The sequence below is a fragment of the Euprymna scolopes genome, chromosome 10 (genome assembly GCF_053919585.1).
Source record: "Euprymna scolopes isolate OS-2025 chromosome 10, ASM5391958v1, whole genome shotgun sequence".
NCBI lineage: Eukaryota > Metazoa > Mollusca > Cephalopoda > Sepiida > Sepiolidae > Euprymna > Euprymna scolopes.
The window spans coordinates 70,020,384-70,034,425 of NC_136491.1; the positions used below are offsets into that span (position 1 = coordinate 70,020,384).

General features: G+C 32.9%; 1 protein-coding gene across 2 annotated transcripts in view; it reads right to left on the reverse strand.

Annotated features, from left to right (window-relative positions):
• Nucleotides 1–11,040: 11,040 nt before the first annotated feature.
• Nucleotides 11,041–14,042, reverse strand: part of LOC145286084 (protein FAM219A-like) — a 60,421-nt gene continuing 57,419 nt past the window's right edge. The window contains exon 5 of one of the 2 annotated variants that reach the window (XM_080134755.1): nucleotides 11,041–12,011. In XM_080134755.1, coding sequence (XP_079990881.1) covers nucleotides 11,822–12,011 — 190 coding nt within the window. In that variant the 3' untranslated portion in view covers nucleotides 11,041–11,821. The remainder of the gene's footprint in view (nucleotides 12,012–14,042) is intronic. The other variant, XM_080134756.1, reaches the window with a different exon arrangement.

The window sequence follows — 14,042 nt, forward strand, 5'->3', positions numbered from 1 at the left end:
CAGATTAGATATCAAAATATATTCACTTTATCATTCTACATTCACAACACTTGAGAAAATGTTTGCATAAGAACATTGAAATATCTCTAGTTTTTTTTTTTTTTTTTTTTTTTTTTTTTTTTTTTTACTTTTATTACTGCTAAAAAGCCTTTTGGAGTCAAACGGGTATGGAAGTGTTTGATCTGCAACAACTAATTGAGAATTGGAATTTGTAATAATTGCTCAACTAAAAAAAAAATTCCAATTTTATTTCCAACATATAATAATATTAGTATTAAAACTTGGTTACCGACTAATCTTTATACTTTGGATGAATTCTGAGATGCTATAAATGTAATGCCTTTCTTTGAAAAAAAAAATAAATAATAACCAGTTTATTACCTCCAACAAAGCAGAGGTTATGTTTCAGTCAAGTTTGTGTCCACATCACTTAACCAAACTAATCGTCACCAAACTTGGTAAAAATATTGTTCATCGTTTAACTGAGAACAAATTTTATTTTGAAATCTCAAAGTCACAGAAAAAGTGAAAGTCACACTTAGTGATAACTTTGGTTCTCTTGTAAAGACTTGCGCTACCTAGCCCATGTTGTAGCTTGAAAATTCAGATTTCAACTTTGGATTTTTCCAAATTTGATGTATGAATCTGACGTTCTTTGATAACAGTAAACAAGTATGCAAATTATCGGCTTTATTAGATTAAATATTTATCAACATTTCCATAGTACAAAAACCCAGATAAGACTTTAATCCATCCTTACACTATTAGGGAGAAGTATGCAATCTCACAAATGACATAATTAGCATATTCAAATTTAGTTTAAATAGTTTTTTATATACAAAATCTTTAAGATTTCTTAATTCGTAAGAAATAATTTCCAATTGATTTTATGAGAATGGTCTCTATAGGCTACCTCCTCATCTATCTCTTTAAAGCTTGAAGCTGATAATTCACGTCTCTTCCTATGTTTATGATAACTTTAAAAATGAATTATTTTAATGATGGTTTAATATAATGCTGCTATAAATTTATTTTCAAGTAAAATAATATTTAAAAAAAAAAAAATAATAAGGGGGGAAACAAATCTTTTTAAAAGTTTATTTTATTACGAAAACATTGTTGTTGGTGTCCATCTGTCTCTGGAGACAAAGCGCTGCACCTTAAATTAGTCTGTTATGGAATTGCAGTGTCAGCTGTGATTGTGTAGGCCTATCCTGGATCGTCAGGCTCTTGGTTGCCACAAATGTAAATGGTGCCTGGTTCTGAGATTTCTGATGCAATCATCTCTGCTTTTTCTTACCTGTCTACTGAATATCTCCTTTCCTCACTCTTGGAGCACACTTATGCAACATTTCTCCACCTTCAGCCACAGATTCAAAGAATATTATAGAATATAGATAAACATTTTTGTATAAGTTTTACATGGACAAATATCTTCAGTTTATTGAATCATGGTAGCTGATTTCATGATTGACATGATTTTGTTAGATTATATTTCTACTAGACTTTCCAGCGACAGTTCGTCTATTACTAATATATAGGTTATGGTCAGCTAGTTTTCTACCTGTTTTAATGTTAATCATTTGTGACATCCTCCAAATGTGCATATCAAAATGTGATTTTTAAAATTTCAGTATTCCTCAGTTATTGCAATCCTGTTTGAAATCAATTTGCACTGATTTTAGTTGCATTTGTTTTAGGAAAACATTTTCTAACTTTTCTCCAAATCTATACCAAGTACCAACTGGATACATTTTAGTTAAGCTAAAAACATTAACAATTATTAATAAATAGATAATACTTATGGATGGTCCTTATCATTTCAGTAACTTGGATTTGATATTATTCAGTCAGGATAGTCGGTTAGGATTAGTTTCTTATCTACATACTGATTCAAATCCTAAAACCATTGCAGTATTTTATTAGATTTTCTTTACCATACAATGATCCATATTTAGATTTTAAAGGATTTTTAATAATCCCAATTAATTTACCCATACTTTTGTAAGCAAAATGAATTTTGAATGATGAAAAAAAAAAAGCCTTAGAGATGGTTCATAGTTGAACATATGAAGTTGTATAATTATAGCCACCCACCCCTCCCCAATCTTATAACTTTCAACTCTCAACTTATGCGTGTAATGAAACACATTTCTAAAATAAATATTTTTTATATTTTTTTTCAGTTTTTGTTTTACTTGGATTTTATTTCTTTAATCACCAAAATGAGATCACATAAAAAAATGTTTTCATGTTGGAAACCGAAAAATTTTTTTTTTTTTTTTTTTTTTAGCCATCTTTTGTTTATTTTAAACAAAATGAAGGCCAAATTTGATTCTTGAATGTTTAGCAGAATTGATATGAGGAGGTTAGTACAAAATTTCTTGGACCTTCAATGAAATGTCTTTTAAAGATAAAACTGAATCTTGGTTTCGTTGTTTTTTTGTTTTTTTTTTTGTTTTTTTTAAATAATAATGTTGCAAAGAGATACTTCATCAGAGAAAGGCGAAAAAGTCTTTAGTTTATAAGCAATTTTCTCCAGGTTTTTATAATCTCTTCTAGTCCTTGATGCTCTTGCCTTGTTCACTGGTGACAAACTCTAGCAAGTGAAACCCTGCATTGCATCACTGTAAAGAAGAGGACACTGGCACAGGCAGTTCACAAGGCCCTCTGATGTTCAGACATTCTACTTTCTCTGTTGAGTCCTCTTGCTGTTTTTAAGGAGTGCATTGGAGCTTGCTCCATGACTAGGTTGTAACTCATGCTTGCCCAGTACTGATCAGTACGCTTTACAACATGCAAGCCATTCATGACAGCATATCATGTTCCAGAGTGGCTATTGTCAATGCAAATAAGGATGTGAATGTCCATGACCTGTTTATCATTGGTAAAGAAATAGGGGCAACAATGGAGGATCAATCACTGTTTTCTGTTTTATACAAACGGTCTATGAAAACCGAGACTCTGGCATCAAGTGTGGCAGTTTGACGTTGCTAAGGACAAAACAATAGACCCTGCTCTTTTGTTCCAATGGTTTCTTGTGTCTCAAACTGCTGATCTTTAGGTGATAGCCTACGAACTTTCACCATCTCTCTGACTGGTGGCTGCTAAAAAAGAAGAGTGTAGATGACGCAGTAATCAATGATGTACCAGAAGTGGAACATAATATCCTTGACGGAAGTTCTCTTCTCCAACTGAAATGGTCAGAAGGAAAGACATATTGTTCAATCGCTAACGACTATGCATCTTTTACGGTAACGCACTATGGTAAGGCTACGATAGTATTTGATGGTTACACTGAAGGACAAAACACTCAGGACATTACTCATCAGAGATGCTTCCAAAGTTGAACAAGTAGCAAAGTGAACATTGCTGAAGAAACAAAATGTTGGTAAAAAGGATTGGGAAAACAGTTTATCAATCTCATTTCACAATGCATTAAGGACAGAAGTTGCCACATAATAAAATCAAGGGGGCCGGGAAATTGACACTGTTGCCATAACATTCAACAAAAGTGTCATTGGCAAAGATACAGATCTATTGCCGTTACTTCATCACGGGTCAACCAGTGATGACAACAAGCTTTTTTGACTCTGAAAAAAGGAGCCCTGCAACAGTATATGACATCAAGGTTATGAAAAAGTTGCTTGGATACAATGTCTGCAGCAGTCTTCTGTTCCTGCATGCATTCATGGGATGCAATGCCATTTCTGCAGTTTTGGGAATCGGAAAAAATTTGTTCTACACAGGGTTTTGAAGGTACACTTCATCTTAAAGGGCTAAGATGTTTTCTACACCTAAGAAAAATGTAGCTGAGATTGGGTGTAAAGCGATGGTGGCATTGTTGGGGGGGGGGGGGCAAAATTGGAGACAATGAGGTATTCAATTCTTTTCACTGCCAAAAGCTTTGTTGCACCTGAATGACTGCTACCAATCTCCTCTGCAGCAAAGTATGTCGTTTGGAGTTATCTCCAAGTGGATGGACAATAGTGAGGCCACGGACTCTACTGAATGGGGTAGGAATTACAGAATAGTTTAGTTCCAGTGATGATGGATACTTTACTTGCGCCAGAAACACTTCCGAAAATAATTCACCGCAACTGTTTTAGTACATGGGTATGTGGACGATGTCAAGAAGGGCATTGTGACAATATGAGTGAGGAAGCTGTGTCTGATGATGAAAACAGTGACATGTTTATTCACTCAAGAACATGACAAAGAGCATGAGGAATTCCTACCTCCTTAAAATGGAGGAATTAATGCTTAGGAGAAGGATATGACAGCAGAAAAGGCAATACTCTACACCCACCCATAAAATAAAAAAAATGGTGATCATGGAAAAGTAATACGATGAGGAACAAATATATACTGTCCCTATAAGAGGAGGTAATGCCTGTGAGTATGGTATTATAGCAACAAAATTGATACCTCGTCTAAAGTGATAGTCCCTAATAAGCTTGTCTCATGCCAGACAAAAATGTGTATATATAAGAAAATATGATAATGCAAAATTAAAACTATATTACAGAATATTCATTTATTATAATCTGTTTATAAAATAAATATGCAAATAAAAATAACCCTGAAGGTGTTTATTGCACATATATTACAAATGTTTTGATGTTAATAGATGGAGAATCCTTTGCACGTATTCATTTTAGATACATATACTTTTTATGGATTTTTTTTTTTCCCTTTGTGGTAAAATATCTTTTTGGTTTTATTCAATTCATGTGATGCTAAGATGGCATCAAAATGTTCCTGTTAATGCCGCATTTTCACAAGTGTTCTTATGTAGAACTTTGGCAATATTCTTATTAACAGCATTGTTGAAACAACCCCCACCCCTCTCTACAAGAGTTACCACTTATCAAGTCCCAAAGGCCACTCAAGGATAAGGATTAATGAGTATACAGTGGTAACTGACACAACAGCATAGTGATCTCTACTAATGGAATTTGATTATTTAAGGGGATGGCTCAAGAACTTGTTTACATTGTACTTGTGTACACATAATCACGTTGACCCACCAGTTCTCGTCAGATAACTGAAGTTAAGCAACATTGAGCCTGGCTAGTACCAGATGATACTAATGTTTTCATCATATTTCTTTGAAGCAAAGTAATCTGCACTTCTTTACAATTATTCAAATGGACAACATATAACTAGAAAAAGTATAAGTTTCAAATGTTTTTGATTTTAAAATAAACATCTGTAACAATTACATAACTGCAATCTATTTTCCTGGGCACTTGCATATTTTCATTCAAGAAGTAATTAATGTGTGGTTCAATAAGTACACTGTGGAGGAGGCAACTTCTGCCCAAATTTTTTTCTGTTGCTAGAGCAACTGCCCAAAACACATCGCTTAATTGACATCACAGTCAATGCTGAAATCATCCCAGCCACAGTTCCATTTTCAAGAAATTCAACTTTGAAAAAGTTAACTGGCCTAGTTTTCAAGACAATGGAAGGGAGATTACTCATATCCCAACAGACTTAAAAATCTATGACATTTTCACCAAGTTTGTATGCCAAGCAGCTCAGAGCATCTCGAGAGACTGCCGCATTCAATACAAATCTGGACTTGAAGTCTAGTATGGTAATTTATATGAGCAATATCAACTGCTCTCTGAATCTTACCTCTTTGCTAAAAGTACTGTCAAATAATAATTTACCTGTCAGAAGGCTGCCAACTGAAATAGCAAAATTGCTGGAGAAAACCAACATGACAATAGTAAAAACACATGAAATCTAATCCAAAAAATCAGCAATAATGCATCAAATCCAAAGAAACAGCAGGTCACCATAACAAGCAACCAAGTTGCATATCAGTTGTTACTCAATGGGAAATGCAATACCAACCAGCAAAGACCAAACAAAAACCAACATTAATACTCTCGGAGCACAGGAATAACTGAGCCATTCTTGCTTAAAGAGCTTGATATCAACACCAGTGCCTTTAAGGCTGGTAAAGCCATTTCGACTTAGATGATATTTTCAGAAGAGATCAAAAATATTGCTCCTTTGACACTAACATGGATCCTTGAGTTGGTGAACAAGAAACATCCCAAAGATCTGAAGAAGAATTTAATCCATCAATCTTTCCAAACTTGGCAAAGATCCTGCATATGCAAAAAGTTTCCACCTGATCTCCCTGCTTTGCTACTTATTTCAGTTGTTTGCACACCTAATACCCAATAGGTTGGTCTCAGTTGCCGAAACAACCAGCACCCCCCCCCCAATCAAGATTATGGCCTGTCAATTCCACAAGCCAGCTCCTGAATCTCACTAAGCACATTGAAGATGAGTTTCAGAAAGGACTGAGCAGGAGCCATCTTTGGTGATCCACCTGCTGCGTATGACACTGTAAACCACAATCTCCCCCCTGAAAAAGATTTTTAAGCTGACAAAAGACCTGGTACTCCCAGACCGATCTTAAAAGATAGATGCTTTTGTTATCTTAAACAACAAAATTGCTGGCATTGATAAAAGAATGATTTATCTGAAAGTAGTATCTACGTTAATTGACTGATTAGTTCATCTATGTTGATGACCTTTTTATAACATCCCAATAGAGTATGTTTGAATCAATAAAATAAACCTCAACTTAGCCTTAGCTGAGCCACTGCTCTCCGAAGAAGAGTAGATATTTAAATGCTGCTTACCACAGCATTATGTGACACAAGGCTGGGTGTCAAACAAGCTCTCCTAAAGGAGGGGCATTCCTAACAAAAATTGTCTGAGCATCCCCGGTCAGGGCGCATCAGGCAGCAAGCAATAAACTTATCCCACTTGAAAGCCGGTGGCAATACTGGAAGAGAGTACTTCTTGATACTCATACAGCATACGTCAGTCCGACAGGTACTGGGCCAGTTTCTGGCCCCGCATCCAAGAATGAATTCTTGACTGGTACTTTTCTACACAGCATGCAAGGAGACTCATCCTAACCATATTTAAGAGTAATCACGTGCATGCAAACTCTGCAAAAACTTCCATCTTACGGATTGATTATCCTCCCAGATCCTATGTATCATGTGGTCTGGAATATAAATCTATTGTTAGTGCTTGCATCAACTGCCAATTAGTATACACATGGCTATAGCTTCCAATCACCTACTTCTCTAGGAAGTTGTACTTCCACCATAAGGAAACAAAAAAACAATTACCCCTTTCTTCAGTATCAATCATCATTGTCTGAGATGGGTTGTTTTTTTGAGAACTTGTGATTATTTCATAAAAATTCCAAAATTATGTATTAAAGCAATTGCATATAAGTTGGATGAAAGCATTGGTACATGGCTATGGTTACAGACCAAGCAATTAAAAGATCGAAGAAACTTTTTCTTTGGTACATTCTGGATTTTCGTGAACCTATTGCTAGCATAGATGTTTTCTACTAGATCATCTGATATTACATTGACCTTGCTGCATTCTCACTGAAGAAACGATTTAAAAATTGCAACATATATTCAGTGATATTCTATAGAAATTATAGAGCTACACAAAACCCAAATACCTCGACTGAAGCTCTGTTGAACTGGAAAGTCTAATTACCAATGGATGCCGTGCATTCAGTTGCACAAACTTCTGAAATATACAAATTTAACAGAAGTTCAACCACAAAGAGAAGTGGATATAAAAGTAAAGCAGAAACATCATTTATGACGCCAGTGAGCAGTGCTTTGGTTTGTCATCTCACAGAAACCAAAACACCAATGATACTTTCCTACTGAGGATATTATTTGACACATTTGAATTACCTCAACACCTGCAGTCATGCATAAGGAAAAATATGATTCAACTTTGATCTCAGATAAATTTACATCTCAAACTGTGCCAATCCAATGCAGGTTAGGTCACATCAAAACCTTAATAGTACAAAGCTCAATGGATAATAAATTTTAGTTAACTTTACTTGCCACTCCCCATGTTAAAAATGATTTTTCTAAATAACATTATTATTTAGAAAAATCCTTAACGTAGGAAGTGAGGGAGGAGGCTTCCTTTATCTATTTTGTACTTTCACCTAACAATTTATTAAGCAAAAGATACTGTGAAAAATCAATTAAAAATGGACTGGAAGTGAAATGGATGGAAACAGTAAGTGTAAAGATAATCCTAATTTCACCTAGAAAATAAATACTTAAAAATTTATTTTTATTTTAAAAAGATATTAAATATTCATCTAAATCCAGGGTCTCCGAAGAACGGCATTGCAGGCTAGATCTGTCCCGCCAAAGTCTTTAATCCAGCTCACAGAGAGCTCTTATGGAAAATGTAAATATTCAGGAAAATTTTTTAAATGGAAATGTGTGAAAATATTGTGATTATTTTTTCTATGCAAAAAAGAAAAAATGATTAAAAGAATGAGGTTTTGAGCACCAGTTTCACTAAAAAGCAAAACTAATCAGAAAAAACATCAAATATATCCTCTTGTATAGGTATGTTGTGTCTTATTCATCTTGACTCTCTGCTCATCATTTTCACTTGTCTTCTATGTCTACACATTGCATCTGAGACAAGTTTCCCTTAAAAAAAAAAAGGGGGGGTGTAAAGTTGATAAACTATTGTAATAATACATTTTTTATGGACCTAGTCTCCTCCTCCCATATAATTATCAGAAATGCACTAATTTCATGCTTCTAAATTATACTAAATAGTATCAACGATAAAAAGAATTTTTGAATGTTAAAATTCTGCACAAATTCAGCTTTTGGAAACAAAGAGCCTGTTAATCCTGTTTTATCGTTATTCATACACTGTTTCTTGGTCAATTTATTTTTTAATTTTTAGCCCATGTAGACCTATAAACTCAATAATATAGTCTTCTATTCGAAAACTTTGAACATACCTGTTAAAAGGAAGAAATTTATACTCAAAAGGCAGTTATCTCCCTTGCTCAGATTTTTGAAAGAGTTATCTTTCCCTGGATTGATAACAAATGGCGAAACATTTGGAGGTTTATTCAGCAACACAATTCCTGCTCACTTCAAAGTAATTCCTTTTCAGTTGTAATTTATATAATACATAATTATTATTGATCTACAAAGCATCATTTTTTATGCAATTATTTCTGCATATTTGTTTCTTACCACTAAAAAAAATATCACTTTTTTTTTTTTTTTGTAACAGACAAAGAAAGCAGAAGATGGAGATTTGTCTTTTTTTTTTTTTTTTTTTTATGGATTAGTTTTATCTCAATGATGAATAGGAATTAGTCCAAAATGATAGTGAGCGAGCAAAGCCTGCTTCTTTAGAATAAAAACAACAAAAAAAAAAAAATCAAGAAATGCAACAATTGTGTTTATGCATATTCTATGCTTCAAACATTTGATAGAATTCAAATGAGATAAACCAGATGAATAGAACTGGAATAGACAACGTATTTGGGACAAAAATAAATGCATTTATTAGAAAATATGACCAAAAATATTTTTTTCTTTACTTTTCCTTAGTTTCAATTTTAAATAAAATTATAATCAATGATACTGGTCCATTACTTGTCTGGAAGCTGAAAATGAGCCAGACATTCCGAGCCATAGGGAAGTAACAATAAACAAAAGGGTGGAAAATGCCAGGGCAGCAGAAAGAACATTCATGATCATAAAATCTGAACCTTGATGTATACACATAAAATGTGAATATAATATCAACTTTTCTTAGATTAGGAATGCAACATTTCAACAAATTAATCCAATCTTTTAAAAATCAATAAAAATTTCTGGAACATTCCGAAACATTTTTTAAAATATAAATTAAAAAAATATATATGAATATATTTCCTTAGACTTAATTTAAACAAGCATTTCTTCCAGTGTCACCAATTTGTAATTCTACTGTGGAGAAAAAAAAAATAAAATAAAATAAAAAAAAATTTAAAAAGTTTAGATATATTTTTGTTCTGGAATTTAATAAATTTTGGTGCATCTATATTATACAGAGGGGGAAAAAATTAAATTTCTAGTTAAACAAATAGTACCTATATATTGTCATGTTGCAAATAGTAACATTATGGAAATATAAGGTAGAAAAATAATTATCAATAAAAAAAAATCAACTTATCTCTTTTTTAGTAAACATAATATAGTGATTTTGCTTCTGTTTACAAATTTTTTTTCATTAATAAATATTTTTTTTTACCTTATCATTTTTACATAATTTTTGGATATGTTACTATTTGAGGCCTGACAATTAAGTAGGTACCATTTGTTTCATTTGAAATTCAATATTTTTTTGTTTGTAATATAGAAGTGCCAGAACTTTTATTAATATTTACAATTTTGGGAAATTGTAAATCTGAATTGTGTGTGTTATATGCATTCAAGTTTGAAACAAACTTGAAATAAAAAAAAAATAAAAAAATTTTGTGCTTGTTTACATAGGTGATCTTCTAAACCAACGCACTTCAGGTGAAAACATTACATATTTACGTGTCATGGTGAAATTAATATAAATTACAAAAAAAAAATCCACTAGAAAAATAATTATAAGTAAAAATAGAATTTATGAAATTATCAAGTTTTAATGTGGAAGAGTTGTGCAATCAATTCAGTATGATAAACAAAGATAACCCTCGACTTAAATTCATTTTAAATAAGGGTCTGCTATCTTTAAACAATACATGAGAATGTAATTGTAGCAGATTTTCTATTTAAAATACTTCTAGCACATCTTTTGGATCATATTTCATAATATATACTAATTTTATCATGACACATAAGAACAATGTTTTCACCTGAAATGTATTGGTTTAAAAAAAAAAGAAATCACCATTGTAATCAAGCACCATTTTTTCTTTTATAATATGTATAGCTGATGTTTGTGATCTTTGAAATTATAGAAGACAACTATACTGTTGCTAAAGTATGTATTTATGAAATAATGTATTTAAAGAAAACATTTACTGCCCTTTGTTTTAATATTTACAAAAGGACTGTAACAATTTCTCAAAATAGATTGGAAATAAGGCAACAAAAAGAGAACTAAATCAGCAGAGTCTGGAATCTTCAGTGAACAAAAAAGAAAAACAAAACAAAATTAAAATAGAAAACACTTCTCTTTTTTTCAGATAAAAATCTCATTGTAAAATAAGCAATCAAGAAAAAGTAACAGAGGGTAATGCTTAGACAAAAATATTTTAAATAAATAAAAATATATTCTCACAAATTATTGATTCAAGTTCAGCAGTACAGAAAAGTTAAAAAGAAAAAATTGAGGAAAAAAAAATGGCGGTCAGTAGAGAAGTGAGAAAAGAAAAACTTTCGGATTGGGGGGGGGGGAAAAAAAAAAAAAAAAAAAGGCACTCTCTGCTGTGGATATTTTTGGGGCTAGAATTGAACATTTCCATCAAGCAACCCTTTTCTGCTCACCGGCTCAGCAGGTGAAGTGAAAATAAAAACCTTTTTTGTATCATTATTATTTTTGCGAGTCTTAAATTGGACAGAGAATTTTTGATTCCCTCTTCCCAGAAAATATTCCACTTGAATATTAACATTTTTGAAAGACATCTTTTTTTAATGGAGTCGAAGATCAAAATGTTTTGACAGGTATGTGCGTTTCACATGTATGTGTAAACAGAATGGTGTGTATGTCGCTGCATGATGGTTTCTTTACTTTTGCACAAACATGCATAAAAATTAAATTTAGTGAATTCATGAGTGAATTATTTCAGACATTTTAAGCCCACTCCTCCCCCTCAAAATGTACACGGTTTCACAAATGTTCTGGATTTCACCTGATAATTCAAGGCAAGGAAAATCGAACAAAATTTGGGAGAGAGAGGCAGGGGGTATTTTTCAGGTGGGGATTAGAACCTTCCTTACTGCAGAGCACAATTTGGTTGCAGTTGACAGCAGATACATCGTTCATTCATCGGGCGTGGTGGGATAAGATCAAGATCTTCATCATCTGGTTCAAGGTCAAGGTTGTAGCCATCTTTGATGAGTTGCTCTGTTATTTCTCGGTGTGCAGTCTTTGACAGATGGACATTGAAGTCGTCTTCTTCACTACTGAAATTAATATTCAAATAAAATAAAGAATTACAATTTAGGGAATTTAAAAACGAAAATAAAAATAAGAAATAATTTTTAAACAAGAATAGGATTTATCGTTTCAAATGTATTTTCAGCAACCCAATTATGTAAATAGTTAAAAGACAAGTTAGCATGGTACTGTATCCGGTGTCACTCAATTGCCACATCTTTCTGAACATGCTCAAATTTACCATGGTTCAAACCAAATAACACTTTTTTCATAAAATCAAATTAAAATCCATCCCTATTTACTTCTATTTCTTGCAAACATGAATACCTATAGCTCGAAAAATTTCAAGTTAAAAATGACTCGTTTTTCATTCCCAATAATGACATGTCTAACTTAATTTGCCAACACTTCAGTATATTTTTAGGGATAGATTGTAGCAACTTATTTTTTAATAAAAAAAAATATATTGCTTCCTTAGAATAATAGTTGGAATGTTTAAAAAGATAAAATATGTAAATTAATTTTAAATAAACTATACTTTTCATAATTTTTTCAGTCAATAATTTTTTTTTTTATGTGGTAAAGTATTTTAATTACTTATGGAAATAAAAAACTTTTCTTAATAGGAAAGATAACTTATTATTCAGAGATTTTTCTGCATTTCACTTTTTGATAACTGTGTATAAATAGCTCTTTATGTTTTGATTGATTTGTAACAAAGCCACGGACACAGCAAATTAGGCACAAGGCCGATTTTTAATGTGAGGAGTGAAGGGAGGGGAAATGGGAGCTGGTTAAAGGTCAGGCATGTGGGGTTGCCCCCACATCTGGTCTTTGCTTGCAGTATCTGTCGGAACAGATACTACACTTTGATCTTGACACCCGTGCCGCCGAGGCGGGGTTTGGGCCAGTGGACACGTATGTAGCAGTAGCTCACATATGCAAATGACCAAAATGTGGTGCGAGTTGAAATCACAGTTAAGGAAGAGAAGGAAAAAGATTTTGGACCACATGGGCGGCGAGAGCAAGGCGAAGTACATGCCAGCAAGAGATTTGAAAAACCTGTGTGGCGGCAACATGTTGCGAGGAAAAAAAATGACGAATGAAAACACTAATGCAGGCGTAGTTTGGAAAGTACGATGAATAAATGCATTTTATTTTAACTTAAAAAAGTGGAGTCAAAATTTTATTTTATCTTTTTGTTTCTTTGCAAGACTCATGCATAATGTGTCGGAGTGAAAATTTGTCAAATTGAAAGAGTGTATTTATTTTTTTTTTTTTTGTAGAATATAAATATATATTGTTTGAGATTTTTTTTTTTTTTATAAAAAATAAAAATTTTTAATCTGAGACAAAATCAATTTGAAGATTACTATTTTCACCATTTAAAAAGCTTAGTGTTGTTAGGTCAGAATTATTAAATTAGTCTGCGGCAATAGTCTGGTGAAAGGGTATCCCACATCTCTTTAATTTTTGTCCAAAGTTCTTCCAGATTTGAAATTTTATCATTGTATAACTGTTGGTTGATGTAATGCCATACGTTTTTGATAGGATTGAGGTCTGGAGATTGTGCAGGTCAATTCAAACACTGAATATCATGCTCTTTAAGGAACCTCTTGACATTGCCAGCTGTGCGAATGGAAGCATTATCCTGCATGGAAATGGAATTATCATCCAAATTCTGGCCAAAGTAGGGTAGAAAATGCTCAGTCAACATATTAATGTACTTCGTCGAATTAATTTGCCCTTGCAAGCTAACTATAGGTCCTCGACCAATAATAATGCCCCACTTCAAAACTGAACTTCCACCACCTTGCAGCGTTGAAACTGTGCGCCTAGGATTAAATTTTTCGGCTTTCCTTCAACAGATGTACTGCCTACCATCACTTCCTAGCCTACTGAATTTGCTTTGGTCGCTAAAAATCATTTTTGACCAATATGAAGAGTTATGATCTTCATTGCATCTGACGAAATTCAGACGGCACTTTCTGTCTTTTACAGAAATCATTGGATTGCGTTTTCCTTCAACCTGTTCTTAGCTGTAGAAAGAGAGCACT